At 41.7% G+C, this 22206-nt stretch overlaps 1 protein-coding gene across 1 annotated transcript; it reads left to right on the top strand.

The window, feature by feature from the left end:
* Positions 1–1942: 1942 nt before the first annotated feature.
* Positions 1943–20863, top strand: T265_11396 (hypothetical protein; the record flags this gene model as incomplete). The annotated part of the gene is made up of 5 exons (XM_009178040.1): positions 1943–2009; positions 19761–19864; positions 19933–20188; positions 20241–20411; positions 20465–20863. 5 exons carry the CDS (start codon positions 1970–1972, stop codon positions 20611–20613), a joined length of 720 nt encoding a protein of 239 aa, XP_009176304.1.
* Positions 20864–22206: the final 1343 nt, after the last annotated feature.

Below are 22206 nucleotides of genomic sequence, written 5' to 3'. Positions count from 1 at the left end.
GCTTTCAGCCGATGAATTGGGCAAGGTCCTTAAAACTCAGGACGTAAAGAACTACCACCGCAAGTGACAGCCCTCCGTCTTGAGTGACGTGTATTTGAATTTTACGCTAGCAAATGACATGCTTTATTTCTTAGCAAAACTTCCGGAGATGCGACGTTTGGTTGAACTGCAGTCAGGGGGAGGTCACTGTAGTCACAAATTCTTTCTTAGATAGCAGGAGTTAGCGCTTTTCTGATAATTCTCGGATATAGCGAACATCGATGAAACACACATCAAACTATTTTGGATAAATTGTTTAAAGCAACCAATATAGGGCCTGTAGATAAAGTGTGTAAATCCTGGTGATCACGGACGGCACGGGTGCAAGACGTCCGGGTATTTATTCCATCGTGAGAAGAGAACAGTTTGCTCTTTTGCGTTAACCGTTCGACTTGTTCAGTATCACATGAAGACTTTCATGATGGACAAAATAAGTGCACATGTGCGGTTAGTCAGAGTAGAGTTTTGCTGCGATATCACATTGTTCTACCTCGACATTCGAAATGTTATCAGGAAGCACTTGTGTTTCAAATAACATCCATGTGTTTTTGGTCACAGACACAACAAATAGCGGGCACACATTACAGTGTATGACTTACGGTGGGAATGCCATGCAGTAAGTTTCCTGTTTATCATTATACAGTTTCTGAAAAGTTCTGCAAGCACTCCGCTGCACGGAACCACGCTTCCTGTCTAAAGGCTACGCGTGCGTGTACCCAGAAGGTTGACGCCCTTGCTAGAAAATGTGCATGCCCACTCTTGCAGACTACCTGGCTCCCCTGCATCCATTTGTTTTCTGTATTTAGAGACAAGCCTGTTCCAAGCATCGTAAATATTTTCTCAGGATGATTCTCCATGCACCAACACTGGGTGTCGGACTACTATCTACCGTAACAATGTATACCTCCTGCATTTTTTCCCATATATGGACGACAGCTTCAGATGGCAAACATTTAACAGCCTCGTGCAGAAACTTCAGGGACTGTAACCCCGGATGGCAATAGCCGTCATTAAGCAGTTGATTGTTCACAAGCAAATCCAATTACAATGGAGAACTCTACTGCAGTGTACCACTAAACCTGAAGTACGTACATACGTAATCAGCATCCGCACGCATGAGGTTCTTCAAGCCATGCATTATCATCCGAAAATAACGAATGTGTCTACAGGGGTGATAGATAGGAATAGGAATTATCGGGGTCCCGGACATCTAATGCGGTATTCATCCAGACAAGCAGATGCAAATGGCAGGCAATATTTACGGGAGTGCTACTTCCGCATACTGTGAATCCACAAGCGCAACATGGATTCTGGAGAGCTCAATGAGTTTTTCTCACCTGAGAACTACCTACAACATTCGTCCACTGTAAGCAACTCACGTTTTACCGCAATTCACGATATTTCATTTAATTAGACGTCTTTTTCACAGTCGGTGATGATGGATGACCTTAGGGATTAGCTTACTTAGGCAAATCACCCATGCAGATAATTTGCATAGTAATTCGTTATACAAGTATTCTTCACTATGAAGTGGTAACCTTGTAAATGCCATAGTTTCCGAGAGTTCAGTTAAGTTTCGTGAACACCGAGCGGCAACCGAAAATGCTGAATGCGAGGACAGGTGTCGCCCGTGGCGGTGTTGGGTAGATACTTTGACCATGTGTAAATGCCCGCACTTCATCAAAGTCTGTCGCGGGTCTGTGGGCTAGTTTACCACGAAGGCAGACAACTTCCATAGCATTGCGTCAGAGTTTCAACCCCCATTGTCCTCTGTTGTTGTAGGTCTACACATCCAATAAACGAACCCAAAAATCAATGAAGTACATGAAACGTGATGTGGTGGGTTGCTTGCGTTTTAATCTCTTATTTGCCAGTAACTTTTTCAATGGACTTTGTGGCGCCATGCTTATTTGTTGCTGCGGTTTCTGCAATGCGGGTCAGACACGTAATATTCGTCACTCTGCTATGTGGTAAGCGAAGTGTGGTTGTTGAACAAACCTTGTCTGCTTTAACCGTATCAATTTTTGCATCTCTTCAACATTGTGCGTAGAGCTAATATTTCATGAACATGCACACATGTGCTTTGAATAATGCTAAATAATATTCAGGTTCCATTGAAGCACGTAAGGTAGACGAAAGTCCCTTTAAACTTTCTCAGGCTTTTGGTGTCTTACAAAACACGGTTGTTGTGTCTTGCGAATATATTTCATTTTAGAATTAGCCCCTTGATTATCTAGATTTATTGCAATGTGTCCAATGACGGTCAGACTCTTACATAGAATATCAGGCTCAGGCAATATGACTTTAATCGCCCGCTAGTTTCTCCTCGTATATTTTGCTACTGAACACTGTACACACGTGGCGGATACATCCGATATATCTGGTTCCTGTAGGTATCCGATATTGATAGCTGAATTCAGTTGACGCACAATCTTTTGACCTCGCAAAAGCAGCCATGAGGGGTCACACTAAGCCTGCGCTGAGGAAGGTGCTATTAGTTTTTATGCTTTTGGACCGGTAGTTTTACTGAACAGTTGCGTCAACTGTGTTAATTTGGCACCAACACAGGATGATTTATATCATTGTCGAGAATTTGCGGAATGGTTCTTGAAACAACAAACAAGTTCTGGGGCCAGAATGTTTTTCTCAGGCGTTCACCATTTCGCAAACTGTAGCAACACCTTCCACAGTGTCAGAACATGCATGTCTGACATGAAGAATCGAATATTTTACTCCAAGTAATCAGATGCCGAATCTCAATTTGAACAAGTGAAACATTCGACAACTGCAATAATCCTGCGGGCTAAACAGGCTATAATTCAGTTGTTTAGGATGGCCGACAAGTAGCAACACGGTGGGGAACAGTGAGACATTGTACCGCGGGTTTTGCCGGTAAATTCTGGATGGCCGACAAGTAGCAACACGGTGGGGAACAGTGAGACATTGTACCGCGGGTTTTGCAAGGTAAATTCTTGCCTCCTTTGGTAGTAATTGCAAAGGCGCTGGGTCTTTTCTCTCAAGTAACCAACACTTTCATAAAAATTTAAACAACTACGCTGCCTTCCACAGCTAAAGATGGGTTAGAGGAGGTTGGTCCTAAAAATCTTACAAGTCGGTTGCCTAATGATTGACAGTGACGGTATTTTTTCATCCTGAAATACGGACAAAGCACTTCTAAAGTCAATGCTTATGGTGCCTCCTAAGGGATAACCGCTCTGATCAGCGCCTTTAAGAGTCAAACAGCTTTGATTTAGCCCCGCGCCCTCGAATCAGGCTAACTACAGTCAAATGGGTCAGATCAAAAGGCCATAGAATTTTGGGAAGTTCCATAAAAAACCCAAAAGACGCTCCCGCGCTTTTCCGACGTTTAGATCAGGTTTACACACAAAACATTATATCTTTTCGGTGTCTTGTGGGGCGGAATCTTGAGTCAAAGGCTCCTGTTGGGGTACCTCAAACAAACCCTGTTCTTTGGTATAGGCAAACAAAACGTATCGTTTGTTTCTACAGCCTGTCATTCGTTGTCATCGTCCTGAGCTTTTCTTTATCCATAAACTTATGCACTGTGGTCTACCCATTTTGTCAGTCTCTTAGCCATTGATTCATGTATGAGCGATCTCTCAGGAAAGTAGTTCTGCTGAGGCACCTTTTCGGTGCCTAAGTGCCATGACACCAGAAGAAAGCACGAGGGCTAAAATACTGCCAGATTGCCCAAGCCTGGACAGGAATAGCCGAGAGGCAGAAGTCGGGTTTTAACCACGGACCTTCTGGTCAGTAAATTTTCGCCCTAACCAGTGAGCTTTCTCGGCCCCATAACATTAAACCAAGGCAACGCATTACCACGTTTATAAGTCTTGCTCCAATTTCAATGGTGCAGCCTTCAGTGTCCTCACTCTCTATCAAGTTGGACAACAGAAATTCCTTGTCAAGACCTTGGATGCTGTGCACCTTAAGAACACAAATACAAGGCCTCACACCGGTAGTGCACCTCAAACCGTTAAGATGGTCTCAGGTGTTTCACATTTCGCTGTTGGTGAGTCTGACGATTCCGACGTAACGACTCGTGGCATAAATGTTCTGACAGTTACAGTAAATCGAAGAGCTGAATGCGCTTTATTGACATGATCCCATTAAACAATTGTCTATGCGCTGTGTAATTTTTTGGATCAATTAGGCTTGCTGGAGTTTATTGCATTAAATGGTACTTCCTTTTTGTGCCAGAATGCGCTCCAGTAGGTAATAGTCTTGAATTTAAGAGTGACGGGATCTACTTGAGTCTAGCATGACTGCTTTGGTCAGCGAGGAAAACCACTATGGTCTTCCTGATGGGTGGTATAAGCGACTTCCCACAAAGGAATCACAGATAGGTCACAGATTTGAAATGGGCCCTTGACGTGCAGACAAGGGGGAGGGAAGTTATACCGTTCGTTCATCAGTACAAATGTTTATCAAAAACGCTTACTTTTAAGTACCTGGAAATAATCAACCTCAACTCAATCATGAATTCAGTTTTACTGAATGGTTATCACTTACCGATCGAAAGCCTTAGTCAAAAGTTGCTGTTTCTTAGGAAATACGATAACCTCACTGCATGGTCTCAAGTATCACTTCAGTTTCAGCCAGGATTACGCGCGCCGGTGCAGAAAAACACCGTTCATAAGTTATAATAAGCCTCAGCACCTCAAGGCTATTGAATTAATCTGGCCGGTAAGCTAATATAAATATAAAGTCATTCTGATGATGGACACTGGTTGTGGTTTGAGTGGAAGCGAGTTAAAAAGAAGCCATGTTGTACTCTTTATGACTGCCCGTCTAAACCATTCAAACCGGCTTACATATCACTGGATATTATCAACATCGGTGGACTTTACGGCTGCCAGGAAAGTCATACCAGTAACTAGCGATTGTGATGACGCATGCGGGTCCGTCGATCTATCATGTTTCTGAAGAATTGCAGAGAGTACCGAGGGACTGAAAAGATCAAGAAATTAGAAAGAATCCTTGATGCAGGCAATTCCCGCGCCACATTTCAAGTGATGAAATCAGCTAGTACAAAAAATGGGTGCTTGAAAAAATTTGCGAAAAATCCCCATTCAATTCCCTTGAAATCTCAGAGAGCCTAAACAAAATTTCTTCAGACTTTCAAATTAAGTTCGAAATGTTATTTCTCAAATTCGGTCAGGGGCCAGCCTTGATTTCGCGCGCCAAGATGAGCATTATGGCAAACCTACTTCAAAATATTTGGAACAAAAGCAGAATACAAGTGAAATCAAATGCCCGATTAAAGATTAATTAACCGCATCTCTATCTTAAGACACCCCCTTGAATAATGTTGCGCTTTCAAACGTTCTATTTTTGAAAGCCACTTTTTATTGTTGATCGTCAGATACTTTGGCGGTGTTTTGCAATCAATAGTGTTGCTTCTCAAATTATATCCTTTATGAAAGCACCGTATGCAAAATTCTGTGTGCATATAAGCATATAGACCAAGCTGTCGCCCAAGTTCACCACGTCTATTGCTATAAAAATTCTGCCCTCAATGACAGCATTACTTTAAGTTTGTTATTTGCGCGTTACTTGAATTTCATCGTCTGCTTCATAAACTTTCGGGATCTAAATTCTCTTAGTGCGTTTGCTTACGTAAACTGAGTGTTTGGTTCATATTGCTGCTCTTGGTCCATGCCCTCTAGGGACGCAAGTCATTTCACATAACTAGAGTAACTCCGACAAACACATAAAGATTGTAGAGTGCTGCTGCAAATAGGATAGAATGAGACCAGAACCTTGTGATTTCGGAACTGCAGATCGCCAAAATGGTAAATAAAGTTGCTTGTGTGAATACTTGCACAATTTCTTGTGGACTGGTTAGGGACGATATTACTTCAGGAGCCAAGAAAGCCAGGATAGATTGTTTCAACCACAAGGCATGTGATATAACATTTCTTTGTCAAAAGCAGAGTATGTACAATATGGTGGCGTGATTCGCTATGATTTACGTATCAGAAGCGCGTCCCTTTTGTTTAGAGGATACACGAATGGTGTCGATGTTTGACAATTTATATTTCTAAAATGTTGGCCGACTGTGGTTGGTATATCGGGTTATCAATGCCAAGGTAAGCCAGATCGTATTTTTGAAAATAAATTTTCTCATGATAGATGAGTTACACTTCATGTGGTATGTTGTTTAGGAAATGTACTTTGCATGGCACAAAACCGTCTGCAGCTCTTTTTGCATAAACATTAGTAGTAGTAGTATTGTTAGAATAAGAAGAAGAAACTGAAAAATGAACGGTCTATGGCCTAGTGACGAAGCGTAAAAGTATTATTAAGGAACCCTCAGTGGACTGACATATTTCGCCTTTTGATATAGGGATTCCTGGACTCAATTTATCAACGGTCAGCTACATTAGTAGATATGGCTTAATTACCTGGTCAGTAGCTTTTGTGCGTCAAAGCTATCGATGTCAATGCATAGCTGTCAGGTTTAACGTCCCCTCAGAGCAACACAAAATACAAACTTTCTAATGACGCATTCGTCTTTAATGTTCGGCTGTATCACCGTCACATTATTTCTCCGGTAACCAAAACTGTAGCAGCTTGGACCCAGGTACCATTTGTACATGGTGGTAAGCTAAATAATTGACTGAAATAAACTAGCAAACTGTGGTGACGAAATTACAGTTACAGCTTGAAAAGACTCAACCGATGCAGCACAAAATGCAACATTTCACAGTACAAACAAGTGACAAACATGATTGAAAGCCATATTTTACAGACAATAAGTTGTGTGCGAGTTATTTGTCTAGGAAGGCAAAATACGTAGATCAAACCATAATAACGTGATTTCTTCAGCTTTTGGCAGTCTGTGGAATGATTTCGCCCGAAATATTTGCCACATGTATATGTTCTGGTTATGGTATTGGCTGTTTACTTCAAAAGCACAAAGGGAATCACAATTGCTCACTTAATAGCCTTTCGTACATCGCTCATCCTACCTGAGTCAACTTGTTCCAGGCATTATGCTGGGCGTCAAATGTTGGACTTACCACATTTCTCTGCACAAGAATTTCAAGCTACCGAATTCCATGAGGGCTGTAGCATTTGTGACGGAACTTTTTCCAGCTATGCGAATATCTCGGTTTTATAGCTACTCTCTAAGATCACAGTCAGTGTGAAGCTGCTTTTATCTTGTTCTTGCAATCCTTGGTCTTGAGGTCAGCTCAAACCATAAAAACGACAACTTCACCCGTTGCGGTGTTCGCCGTTGGACGTCTACTCTAGTGATATTACTAGTGCAAGATGGGACAATCCGTTATTTATTAGGTCTTAGTTAAATTGGCTGACGACTTTTTTACCAGTTGCCTCCTTCTGAAGTAGGTTGATGCTTACATGTAGATATTCGTCGGCTTGTTTTGCATCATCACCACCACCATAATCAACATTGACAGCTGTAATAACCGCGTGCTCGTCGTACAGTGGTTGTAGCTGCCGCAGTTTCGTTCACCGATGATAGGGGTGTAGGTGGCTGCGCATTGCAGGCGGGGGATGATAAATTGGCCCATACATCCAAAACTGTCAGTGGGCTGTCAAGTTAAGAAATTGGGAAGGGAGATATGCCTTGAAGGCAACAGCTTGAATGCATAAGCGCCATTAAGGGCGCGAATGGGCCATGTCTGACAGTGTCTCTAACCATCGATGTGGACCGTCTTGGGGTCCCCATCCAAGAGGAGGGCAATGACCAGCGCTGCTGAGTTTGCTGATAATGGCTTTCAAAATTCGCTGCCAAGTCATTGTTTGACCGCCTCTGGCTCTCTTCCACCCTTCACATGGTTGGGCGAAAAGAGCCCTTCGAGGAAGTCGGTCGACTGGCATACGCAGCACGTGGCCAAGCCAACGCAACCTGTGCAGTGTGATCAGTTCATCTATCGAGGGCGAGTTATTTCTCCCGAATACCATTCGACGTACTTCAGAATTGCTGATCCGGTGTTCCCACCAGATTCGGTCAATGCTCCGAAGACATCGATGGTCAAACACTGAAAGTCTTTTGACGTCCTCGGCGCGCAGCAGCCAGGTTTCTGATCCATATAGTAATATGGAACGCACTGCAACATTGTAAACTCGACCCTTGCCACGTCTACGCCACAGTTGACGTAGGTTCACAAAAGCTGCTCTGGCCTTCCCAATCCGGATGGAAATCGTCTACCAAATCCTAAGATCCTTAACAATTATCAACAAATTGGGCTAGATACTGCTGCGTTGATCGTTGAAGCAAGCAGAGACGCATTGAGTAGCTTTCTGTGACGGTGCACACGCACACGGTCAAATGAGAAAAAGCTCATTGCCCTTTTGTTAGAGCCATCAGTGTAAGTAGATGAAGACCTCATCTGGTATCATACTGCCATTTTTTGTCAGAGTTCCTTTTTGGCGTATTTGTTCTAGCCCAGTAGGTAGTATAGCCGTTCTCCTTATATCACTGGGTGTTTCCAAGACTTTTTGGCGGTTCAACGACTCAAGGATGTCTTCCAGTAGGTTTATTTTTCCTTTTGTTGGTAGGTCTTTTGCTGTAGTAGTCAAGCTGATGCAGCTGCAAACTTAGAGCATTTGCTTAATGGATAATTAATGTGGCATACACCCCTTTGTGGCTCTCAACGAGTAATTTCTTCAACCGAATACATGGGGTAGGGAACGCTTAGGCGTGCCTTCAAGATAGCTTACACACTGTGTATAATGAGACGTAGTTTAATGATCTAGTCCAGGTTTTTCACGTTCATAATAAATGTTGGCACCAAGTTGTTACTTCCTACCTAATTTACAAAATGGTTATCAAGAGGTCACACGAGACAACTGGCAATGCATTATTGGACGACACCTTGAGGGGGTTTGGTTTTACAGCCGTTGCAGTTAAGAATGACTTACATATAGGGTCCTGCCTGCTAAGGCTGCAGAAATTTTTATATTTTCTTGGGTTGCCTTTTCTCACTTTTAATTTTACACCCATCGGTTTCCACATAGTTATGAACATTACGGGCCACACTTCAATTATTTTGTAGTATACTTTTCCATCCATTCGTCAGGTGGTCAGAATTCAGTAGCAGGAAACACTTGATTTAATTGTGGATAAGTCTGGATGTTTATACATTTGAATGTTCAGCATGGACCTTCTTTGTTTCCTCTTTTTTGGTACCGCAGCAATTTGTCAATGCCACAGTTTCCTCCTTGGTTTTGATGATGACATCCGCACTACTGGTTTGTATCGAATGTCATCAAGAAATTTCAAGTGGTTAGGTTCTTCTTATCTCTCTTTTTGTCAGTTTTTATTTGGCTTCGGATAAGCGGTTTAGCCTAAGTTAGTGGAGCTGATCTCGTGCCCTATAGATCCATCTTTCTAGCTGGTTAGGTCATTCAACATTTGAGAAGTTTGCTTTTATGGGCATTGGCCTTCATTACATCACGGTTGAGGCAACAGCAGAACGTATGTTATTGGAACTTTGGCATATTTTCTCAAACCGGCGGTATAAACATTTACTGCGTTGAGAACGCGACCTGCTGCTTAGAGGTCCCCAGAGTTCTAAATACTGCAAGCACTTTCAAAATTAAATTGTTTCGTATGTACGTTTTGTTTGTGTGTTGTACTGTTGTTGTCAGTTGGCAATAAAATCCGTGAAATTGGATTGAGGACTCCGGTTATGACTGAATGTTTTAACCTCAAATTTCCTGCATGCTGGATTTTTTTTGGCTCATGGGTTTACTNGAACTTTTGGTCATTTGGCAAGAAATGTGCCTATTTTATCATTTTGTTGCCTACATCCACAGCATTACTGGAAATGTGTTTGACACCATCTTGTTCACGATTAGGTTATTATTTTATATGGGAATTTAAGTGAGAATTTTGACCACCGAATAGCTTGATATCTTTTTCTATTATGGTGCTTAAAGCTCTTAGTGGTTAGACTCCAGGTAGGTGGTATGCCAATAGTTTGTGCTTTGTGTTTAGCAAAGCGTTTGCGTTTTTTATATATCTTAAGAATGTTGTACAGAAAAAACAAGGGTACCGTTTAAGATTTTGGTGAGTCGGTGGGGAATTCTCCATAAGTTTTCGAGTGCATACGGGTGCATGTCAGATGTCATTCGCTACATCCGTCGCATTAAATGGCTAAATTGTCGCCCCCACCGACAAAGTGGCAACAGATGCTTTCTGTTAGTATTCCTCGTCTTACTAGCTTTTGTTCTTTGCGGTTAGTTTTCTTTTTATGACTGAGTGCTACTTTTGTCGTTGATTCTTCTTTGATATGCTCTTGTGTTCAATGTTCGATCACAAGCTGTATTAGATTTGAAGGTTGTCCAGGCTTGACCCAATCCGTAACCGGTCTGATGAAAGCGCACTGCTCTATCTCAAGGCCTATGCACGAGGAATAGCCTATCTAGTTACTTTTGGCGACCTGCTCTATGGGGAAGTTTGTTGGTATGGATCTTCGGTCTGTATCGTTTCCATTGTTGCTACCAGCAATATAAAGCGTTGACCTTCAGAAAAGTTTTTCGAACGTTTAGGTATTTTCAACCCCCTCTTAGGAATAAAATTTTTTTTACCGGAGGTGACAGTAATGTGCACAGAAATACCTTTAACGATCAAGCAGACTAATCGTATCCTTGATGCATACTAAATAATTCTGCAATAACTGTATGCGACGAACCTGGACAGATGCTTCCAGAAAACTCAAGTACAATAACATTTATTACTTACAAGTTGTGCTGTGTACGTTTTTGTCCTCGGAGTTCCTGCAGGGGCTAGGCCACAGAAAAGCTAACATTAGTAAAGCTACCTTATTTTGCCTGGCGTTTGTGGCAATGCAGACAAAAGAAACAATCGTTAAGCGAAGCCTAGTAAGGGTCAATATTACATTATCGAATTTTGAATTTCATTACGTTGCAAACATGTCTAAAGCCATCGCATGCATACCGATAACAAACATCTTGGAGAACAAGTAAACTAAAAATTATTAGCCCTTCTAACCGAAAAAACGGTTTGTTTCAACTGTGTCAACCGTGACGCAATGCAAGATCGGATTTGTAAGGAAGAAATAAACGCTCGTGCCGCGTAATTATTTACATTTACACAGACTGAGGACCAACGCACGTCAACATTTGAAAATATGCACTAGTCAAATCGTTTCTCAGCGAAATAAAGCCGCTGTACACAAATTTGTTGACCTAGCATACGGAAAATGAAACTGAAATTTTTTAGCAAGAACAGCATTATGAAAGCTGTCGCCGAAACGAAATATGCCATGTAGACAGAAGTTGCTTTGTGGATTCGTAAATTTTAGAGAGATGACCAAAAATAATTTCTGCAACCGTCAGCATCTGGTGATTTTGATAAATCTTGTACAAAATAGACCAAAACGGATGACAATGGTGTAACAGAAAACATCTTTGCTTCTCTTCGACTGTTAAATAAACACGTGGATGAAGGCCGTAATAGATTCAATGACATTCGTATAACTCAAATGATTGGTTATACATGCAAACTTGAGCAGATAAAGAAGTGTTGGCGTTCTCTGTATTTAGCTTGGTGCAGTTGACGTGCACTAACGGAGAAAAGTAAAATTTGCATGAATAATGCCTTCCAAAAGTTACGCAAGCAGTAAGTCTTAAGGTCAGAATTGGAAATCACTGGCTCTGTAGGGTTTGGAGTTCTCGAAATTTCGTGGAAAAATTCGCAGATGAGTTTTTGTTCTACCTTTTTCACCGTATCCTTGCTTCTACTAAGCCACTGTTTTATGGTTTCTTGCTAATTAAGTTAAAGTCATACGTTGAGTGACATCTGATCAACCCGTAACACACTAGAAATCCAGCAGAAATGCAAAACTCCCACCATTGGATAGTGCATATATGCTCGACAATTCGAGTTGGTGTTTCTCCGCGCGTCAACACTGGGGGAGAAGTTCATGTCGGTTTTAGAAGCACTGTACCTTAAAATGAATTCCAACCGAAGCTTAGGTTGAGGCAATCGAAGCATTCAGATTATGCACCACAGGCACTAAAGCAAATAAGTCGTTAATGGAAATATACTTTCATACTATCTTTTCAGGCGATGCTAGCCATGTAGTAGCGCATTTCGCTGTAGCGCTGTGTGATGAAGGACACAATGTAAGAGACGGAACCTGCGAGTTTCATAATACTTCTCTGAAAATAGGTCAAATAACAAAGAGGAAAGCTAGTAGCAGCCAGCTTACAACCTTACTGCTTTTATAACAGAATTAAGTAGCAGTGTAGTCCCACTCTGAGAATTCATATCACACTGAAGACAACCTTAAACTTGTATGCGCAGCCATTCACCTTCTTCAAAACTTACCCTAACCAAACTTAAGTTTGCTGACTACAGCAAGTATGAAAAATAGGGTGACTACGGAGTAAAAAAAGTAGGGTAACACATATTCAAGTCGTTCCTTATACATTTGTCGGGGAAATCCAGGCTTTTAACTCGTTAGGACAGAAGTTAGTGTGGAGTATTCGATGAATCAGCTATGAACTCCGTGTTGCTGCATTGGAATGAAGCATGTACTCTATACTCCAGGCTAGTTTTAACCTATATGAACACAAAATCCCAAAATCTATGAAAACTAACGATTGTAACTTACTAATCTGGATGCACCGACAAATACCCGGCCTGTGTAATTCAAGTAAAGCTGAAAAATTTGCAGATGAAGTACCCAGCGATTGATTAGGGTAAGGTGAAGAGGCACTGCTATACATTTCAGTAAACCCTTTATCTAGTGCTCAATAAGATACAAAAGAAGTCAGTCTATTCTATAGACCTGCTGAAAAGTGTGGCAAGATTACTGGAACACCGTCTCCGTGGGTCACTTCGAGGCTCCAGATTTTTGGAAGCGGTATGGCTATACGATATGACCTGTCCATGAAACTTGCTAATTTAACCTAGTCTAAATGTCCGCCGTTTGAGTTTGAAGTGAAAACTATCTTAAAGGAAACTACTTACAAGGCTGCCGAAAAAATTTCGACAGTTTACCATCAATTCCGCCCCTCTTGGGGCTCATCAAATGAGCGCAATCCTTGAGTTTCCTTCAAACTTATGTTCTTCTTGAACCCAAATTGGAGATATTTTGACAACCACACTCATTTGCACATCAACTTGTCTTCTGTCTGGTTTTCTAGAGATACATCAAAATCATGGGTTGTGTAATTATGGTTCGTCAAGTCATGCAGACTCTGATTGAACGCTTTGTTTAGGGTTAAGTATTTGTGTATATAACCACAAAACTCCCAAAGGCCTAGTCACTTTGGTTGTGATACCATCCTTGGTCTCTTATTCTGATCAAGGCAGTCAGTTCTGTACGCGAAATTCACATTCGTCAACTTCGGATAATGGCACCCCTTAATCCACCGCCTACAGATGGATATAAGACGTATTACGGAGTGTCAGTGCTTCTGTTGCTTCGTTCAGCCGTGAGACAAATCATGCAAATCGTAAATAAAAAGCGATAATCAATTTGAGCAACGGACATGCAGCGCCACGTGATCAGGACCGCGGCAACCAGATGTACTGTTTCGAAAGCTTGTGTGCACGCAGAAGTATCTGGCGAATTTTGATCCAATTGGCTTTACCGATGGGCAAACGATTTGAGAAAGATTTCGGTTCGAGTACTTTGCGAAATCACTAGGTATCGTGATTCCTAAAGAGTCATTTTCTCACTCTCGTATAACCGCACATAGAGGTTCCTGAAGGAGCACTATATTTGTGGTAAAGCACACAAAATAACATGGTTAAAAATGGCTCAGTATTTCATGTGACGACATTACTGGATGATCACGTATTCTTGCTACAGCTTACTCTTGTTAAAACTAACCAATAATTAAAATCCCGTTTGAGTTATCAGAGACGACATAACGTCACTCGATGGTACTATTGCGAGGTAACAGAGAGAAACTCGTGTGCACGAAGTTAACGTTATAGGATATGCTCCGGCCTTGTGAGTTGTGGCTTCGGGTTAGAGTTCCTATGAATCAAAGAATGCAAGAGTGCCCATCAATGCGCTCTCGTTTTCGACTTTTTTGGCCGAAACTTATGTAAACTCACTTCAGTCTTCATCAGTTTGGAGGAGTTTTCGCTTGCATTGCGGAAGGTATCTACTGGAAACCTAATAGCCCGGGATTTTGGGCCACTGCATGCCTATTATCCTTTTTTATGCCTGTTAAGCTCACTCGAATCGCAAATTACCGCAGCTGTGGGTTGTCTCGAAAGCATCAGAAGAATCTGAATTGTGCAACATAATATTGCATGCATAAGCTGAAATCAGTCGAGGTTGTCACCAACTGCGAATTATAAAGCACAAACTACTTCAAGTGTTCCTGCCTGATCCACTGTTTTTGGCGACTATGGATCCGGTAACCACAATACCTTTTAATGAGTGACATGAACCCAGAGCAAATGAAATGCCACCACAAGAGTCGTTGTTGATTAAATGGGCAATACTAGCACAAACACTGGTAGTACTTCCCAGGACGGAATTATTTCATTTCTTCAGCCAGGAAAGAAGCAGTAGCACGAGAATCTGAGGAAGTTATGTTCAATAAGAATTGTTCACATCTACGCCCCAAGGCACGAATTGTGCAGAATGCTTATTTTTAAAAAAAACTGAGATTTGGCACATGGCCACTTTTGTGCATCCGAGACATCACTACTAATTTTACTTTTTTCTGAATTGCATCAAAGTCGGATCATTTTTCAAACAGCGCCATGGACAGGGATGGTGTGCTTTGCTAAGTTTTGGATATTTACACCTCTGTGTTTCGGCTTCACGGACGACTGCATGTATCATACTTGATAGCCAGTTATCTTATTGCTTACCACGATTGTTGTTTCTGATATGCCAGCCATCCCTGAAGTTAATTTCTGCTTTTCGGTATTTCAGTGTCCTTTGTATCAGCGTGATACTGTCACGCAACTTAGCCAACGATTTTGTTAATCAGACTGTAATGCAGAACATCACAAAGGTGATCGTGACACCATTAGTTTGATGGAACAAAACAAATACTTTGGGCACTTCGTAGCAGAAAATTTATCAGTGCACGGGTCTTAGATCCCAGTGGTAGGATGTAGTGTTGAAAGAGGTCTTCAATAGTATTGTACGTCCTACGCATTTCAAGCTCCGATAGGACCAGGCTCTAGTTCGGTCTGTCCCATCAGTCTGTGTCATGCTGGAGTTTCAACCTCGCTCATATCGATGCTGCATGTGTTATTTAAAAACACACGTCCGTGTGCAGAAACGTAACATAATCTTAAACCATATTTTATTTTGGCGGGTGAAGTCGTACACGATAAATTTTAGGTGAGAACAAAGCTGTCCTCATGCTGGAGAATGCAGTTCATAAATCTATTCTCGAGTTGCATTGTTGAATCACGTGACTTCGATGTGGTTCATAAACTCACATGTCGGATTTCGTCGCAAACGATAAGCTGCAAAGCATGGTTGATCATCTGGCCAGAAATTAAAATTTGGAGATTTCACAGTAAGTGAGGCATGGCTTTATTAGCAAATCAAGCAAAATGGCCAAGAAAACCGAAAAAGAGCAAGGTGGATGTCACTTTGCGTAAACAGCTGCTGTTTCGTAGAAGAACGGCAATTGTAATCGACGGGTTGGTTAGACTAGTCGGTCGTCTTGATTTGCTGCCAGCTTCATATTCCCTCTTATTCATAACTCTAATAAACGGATTACTACTGCAAAATTCAACCTTCACGTTAACTGTCTCTGGGTTGGCTGGACGCTCATTGATGTAAGAGGTATAGTGCAAAGGCCTAGATCCGTGAAAATGGCTGCGTAGTCGTCTAAGGGTATCACACTCAGCAAGCGAGACAGTCCGTTAATCGTAAAGTCAACTTCATATGCGTTTGTTTTACGCGCATTCTTTTACATCTAACATTTTCTAAATAATATCTAGGTAAATATATGTTTGGCCTTTGTGGATATGGTTCCACATGTCTCACTATTTGACATTTCCGTGTTTCTGAACTCACTGCTATCTGTCCCGCAAATAAGCCTTTTGGATTTTCCCATGTGTATGGTCCGTACCCGCCACGCTGTCTATTTCCACATTACCAGTGTTCACCGAGCAATTGTTTCCTGAACAATTGCCAACAAAATTTGAAGATGAAGGTTGTGTAACTGAAACATCTAAGTTCAGTGACAATGACACAGTTTTAACACCTTAGGTGATGTAGATAACAGTAGGCCAAGACGTTTTCCGATAAGTGTATACTTATTCCATCCGAAAATAAATTTAAGACCAAAATAACTTCCGAACTAAGTGACGTGTTAAGCATACTTTAATTTCCATCTGGCGAACAAAACCCCTAGAATACCACAGATTATAAAATAAAACGCGCCAACTGACGAAAAACATAAGTAGCTTTTCTATATTCGAATATAGTAACGAAGACTTAACCGGTTTTCAATTCGACAACCTTTTTGCTCAACAACAATTAAAAGACGGCTTCCAACAAGCCTGGGTGAATTTTCAAGTCTGATCGATGCCAGAGTTATGAAAAAATCGAAGGAATGATAATCTTACGTTCTGGTGCAACTTCACACACTCACCAATCTATGGGAGGAATACCTGCTGAGCAAACGTTTGACGGGATGGAGTGGTCAGCAAAAACGAATACACCTCAAAAATTAAAATACGCCTTCCCATGCTCGTCTAAAATGGCGTTAGGAAGACATAATGAAGACGAGGTCTTGCCAGTTTTATTTTCGCTTGCTGTTGCTAGAGTCCAAACCCTGCAACCGTTAACTGATTCCTTTCATTTGGGTGAAATTTATTACCCGCACGCTCAAAACGTCCATTTCCTTGTCAGTTACAATTCGAAACCCGGCAACTTCTGCTTAGACGTGATATTAGACACCTTTTTGGAAGATTTTGTGGGAAGTAACGATTACACCGCGTGGGATTTACTCCGTATGCTTCGTTATCGATGCAAGTATTCCAACCACAACTTCCAAGGGTCATATATATTCAAAAGCTTTTTAGTTGTCGATCTGTGTGAATGTTTGGAGTACAACGCTTTAGGACTCTGTTACTCATTGTAGTTATAGGTTTACTCGGATCATTTAATTTGCACACATTAATGTGCTCTGCATTACAGTATGTTCTTGGCCTGAACACCAGATGCAACTGATGTAAGATATGTGTTGGTCGAAATTCGCTAAAAACCCACGACTGGTTAGCCCAGTGTTTCTTGGTTAGGAAGAGAACGTAGAAAAATGTAGGCAAAGCACTATGCCCGAAGGATGACTAGTGTTCAAAAACTAAGAGAAGAATGCGAATGCGGGGTGAGCTACGTGTTACACTCGTTCCATTCATATGAGACCTTCTGAAGTTTCGAATAAGCCGGTAGTTGTTCATATTTTCAGCTCACCACTCTTAAGTGTATGACAACGTAACCTCAAGTGTTATACGTAACACGTGGACACGAGCTGGGAATATTGAAAAACGCTGCAATGTAAACCACTACATATTACTATCGTCAAGGGAGACTCCTGGAGAGAGAGAGACCATCTTCCAGGTGAATGCAAAAAATTACTTCTCAAAATGCATGATCTAGTGTGCTATCTTTCCGAAGGATGACCAAACTATCGAGGATTTCCTTGCTTTGTTGTACAAATTATCACACACACATCGACTAATATCGGTTGTTCAAGAAGGATATAAATTCATGATTCATACATTACGCGCTGTACTAGTGACGTGTATATACTTCACGGTGTTAGTGCCATCAACAGTATTGATTCCGAAATAAACATTTGGAGTTGTAGGCAGCTATAAACGCCAGTGCACATGTCAAATACACTTAAGAAATTAACATAAGATAGGCTCACTTCTAGGTGGACTTGCCAATGCAAGTTATGGATATAGAAGTTATTTACAAGTGCATATCACTCGGTGAAGTAAGGGTTTGATAACAGATTGGTAGATGCGAACGTCGTTCATTATGCCATGACTTGGATGAGCCACTATTGGCTGGTTCTCAGCATACTTGGACACTGTACCACCAAAAATTCTTATCAAAGCCTTTTCCGGGCAAACAAATTATTATTTACCGCAGTAGCATGGTTACACACACTAAGATGCTTTATGGAAAGTAACCGTGGATAGCGGTACTGGATCGTGAGCAGTAAACGTAATTAAACCATCCGGCTTTGTTCGCACACAGTTAGAGACTTCGGTCGGAACAATCATTGCAGTGAACGACAGTGCGTGTGAACAGGTTCTGCTTGACAGTACGAGAATGTCTATATTGGAAGTGTGAGTGTGGCAACCCAGATCGGCACTTTGGTAATTCACGAATATCCACGGTAGAAAACATATAATATTCACCTATCGCTCTCAAATAAGACCATTTTACTCCGGCCTCGTCGGGTTCGTCTTCTAGTTGATAATTCTTAATTGGTTGCTTATCACCGTAGAATGTCATACTGAACAAGACAGATAAAAGGTTTACCTACGCCAATTTTTGATTAAACAAGGCCATGAATATAACGTTGCTCGTTCTGAGTGAAGTTGGTGTCTTGTAACGCAATCCTCATCCATATTACGCACTGTAAAGACCACCTTTCCAATGGGGCCACTTACATTTGGTTATTTCCCTGAATCGCTGAACCAAGCATCGAACGAACTCTCCTCTGGTTAGTTTCTGAAGACGGGTTTTAAACTTGGAACAATTGCCCCACAGATTCCTACCTTAGGAAGACCAATCATAAATAATCTCCTTTAAAGACCTGTTCTGTCAAAAGAACAAATGCGTTTGTTCTATTCCTCTCCAAAGGCTATTTTAACGAACCAGAAGGTACCAAAACGGACCCCAAGGGACCCAAAGGGGTTCCTTCTACGTGTTCCCACGACCAAAATTTGTTACATTAGCCAAACAAAATGGCCTTTTTGGCAGCTGGTTCCTCTTGTGAATAGAATTAACACAAGTTTAAACAACTTACTGGAGTTCGTCTTCTGGGTTTGGCCATTTGGTGGAAGTGTTCTGCTGATGTGTCCGAGAAATTCATTTTAGTTCTGGTGGACTTTAGTGGTCTTCAATTCAAATGGCCGTTGTTACAGTGTGGTATGCACAATTCTTGCACAATTCTTTCAATTAACCATGATGCACCACTGATCAGTCTGATTCCAGACCGTTCGGTTGTACCAAATTATTTAGTTTACTTATTCGTTGAACTTTGTCAGTTTGGGTTTAACTCCTGTTCAAATGAATAGGTAAGCTGATGCACTGGGTAGAACCACCGTTGGATGACACAAGACAAATGTTGCAAATTAAATAGCAGACCTACATGATGTCCCTATGTCTGTTGTCGATTCAGTCCTCTAGAAAGTAGACTTTCACGGTGAATAGATCGGTGCATTCAGTAACACCTTAAGCAGGCGCGTTCTGACTGACTTAATATGATGTGATTTTTTGTCCGGTTTGGGACTATACACTACCAAGGAGCCCACTTGCATACACTTCGCTCGAACTGCATGATGTTTGTATTCCTATTTGTCCCTTCCCCCTAATGTTGTGAGATGCTTTGTCATGTCTGGCCAGATCCTGGTACACCTTTTGGTTTTCCTTCGTTGCCTTGAATGTTTCGATTATTCTACACTTTTCACGTACGCATGACATCTGCTGTTCTCGTTGTTGTCATATTTTGTGCTTCAGCTCTGGGACGCGTTGTTCTTGGATCGGCAGCATTGCTTGATAGTCCGCCATACGTGTTTGCCAGCTGGTCATGGCAGATCGAGTTCAACTATCCATCCAACGATGTAAGCACTGTCCGGTCTAAGAAAAACCAAAAAAACAATAATACTCATTAATTGGTTTTCATCTTTAGACGTCCGATGGCAGCACCAATACCACGTCGTACACTTTCATTCCGAGCGGAACAACACTATCTTTGAATGACACTGTGTACGCAGAATCGGAGAATAAAACTATTTTAATGGATGTTCAGACAGACGTCAGTGGATCTCAGTTAACCGAATGCAGCATGGTTATTTATATACAGCGAGAAAAGGACTACTTTGCCTGGACCAACATGTCACTCATATTCAGTTTTGACGACGCGGGAGCAGCTCAGCCATTTCCACGTAGGTGAACCATTCCACTTCTCCGGATCTAACGAATTCGTTTGACCTGTAGGTGAAAAACAATACCTGAACTCAAGTACAAGTAAAAAATTTATGACACGAGTAAGCGATGTATACGAATGCCAGTCACCGATACCGGTCGCTTTTGGTGCCAACGTATCGGTGGTATTCCGAAACATGACTTTTCAAGCATTCGATGCGGTATCCGATCCTGGAGATAACAGTAAGCTTATTCAAACCGGTCTGACTAATAAATGACCTTCGGGTCAATTTTAGGAGCTCGTGAAACTTGCCTCAGGGATTTCAAGACAAACATTCCAATCACAGCCCTTACTGGCGCTTCGCTTCTTGTAATCGTCGTGATAGGTGCGGGAGGGTTCGTTTTGAACTTGTTTCTCACGCGACGGAAAGCTAAGGCTAATTGATACTCACAGGCCATCCCACTTCAAGCTGTTAACTAATCAGTACTTGAAACTTGATGCTGGATGCATCCGTCAACGGCTGTTTTGTATTTTCCTAAACTGTGCGTCCTAACTGTAACTAAGATTTGTCATATCTTACGTCTCTTCCTTTTTCTGCATGCGTCGTTTTTTCCGTGAACTGAGTATTATTAGCGCTCTAATGGAAACCCCCTTCTATGTGTATATCAATGTGTGTGATATCATAACAAAAAATCCCATCTGAATTGACTGTCCATTAATTTTCTGTGGTTATGGTACAAACTATATGTGATGTGATGTTTGACATCAGTTAACATTCTGTAGAGGGACCTACGCACGAGGGTTTCTCCTAGAAGCCAGCTCTTGAAGACAGATAAAGTCGCAAGATTGCCTGAATACATAACAGAAACAAAATGACCAACATTTCATTGCGGTTACGTACAGGTAGACACGCTCTGATTACGTTTTTGATGTTGACTCGTTCAAGGACATTAGTTAACATGCAGACAGACAAGTTGTTTTTTGACGATACCCCCTCTCCCCTTTGGGGACACCTGTGGACTTCACTGGGTGGTTGCAGTCGCGGAGACACTTATGATCGGTAAAATAGAAAGTGGCACGTGCAAACTTCCCAGGTGCTCGAATAAGATTATTGCTCATCGTTGCACGATCTACAACGAATTCCATTGAGCCCTCGTTTTTCACTGGTCTTATTACCGGTGTTGCCACACCGTGAATGCCGGGTGGATCATCCACTCCACCCATTCCCAACGTAGCCATATCTCGATGCAGATTCAATAGACAAACAAAACTAGCAGATTTATTCACACTATTGTTACCTCATTCAAACCATACAAATCTCGTGGGTTTAGAAAATATCAATGGGGAAGTTATGGTCCAGAATCGAAACATGCTGAAATCTTGCTCTTATTGTTTGTACGTATTAGGGTTTAGCAAATTGGCGTGCGATGTTTCCTAGTTTTTCCTCCGAAGTATACACCCACCAGGTAGTTTGCGGAATTGGTGAATTTGAATTTCGGTGTAGTTCTCGGCTCAACCTGTCAGTCATAGGAGCCGAATAGATGGATAAACCTTTGTGGACCGAATAGTTGATCTCTCTCAAAGAAGACGTATACAGGTAAGGTCTGAACAAATGCGACATCTATACTCAATCAGTTCCAGTATTTATCATCTGCTGATACTTGTGGGTTTTCCTCATCAATTACGTCTGATCTATTCTCCTCCCGTCCTCGCGAAGTTATTCTGGCTAATCCATTGAAAAAGAAAGGTGATGGTGCGCTCAAGCTCATCTACTGTCTGTTGGCTCTTGACGTCAGGCGACAAATTTCAGGCTAAGTACACCATTCACAGATTACAGTATGGACTGAGCCTTTGGTTCAATGACCACATGGTTTAAAGGGTATCACTGGAGAGGTTAGCACAACTGAGCGATTTACTTTCACAAACGTGTAGAACGGTTTGATAAGGGCATGTGTTTTCTTCAAACAACGTATGTAAAACTTGGTATACCTTCTGGAGGTCGCCTTGGCCCTGTGTGTATGTATTTGACAAAGCAAG

Source organism: Opisthorchis viverrini (assembly GCF_000715545.1).
Source record: "Opisthorchis viverrini unplaced genomic scaffold opera_v5_489, whole genome shotgun sequence".
Lineage (NCBI taxonomy): Eukaryota > Metazoa > Platyhelminthes > Trematoda > Opisthorchiida > Opisthorchiidae > Opisthorchis > Opisthorchis viverrini.
This window is presented reverse-complemented; position numbering and strand designations above follow the sequence as displayed.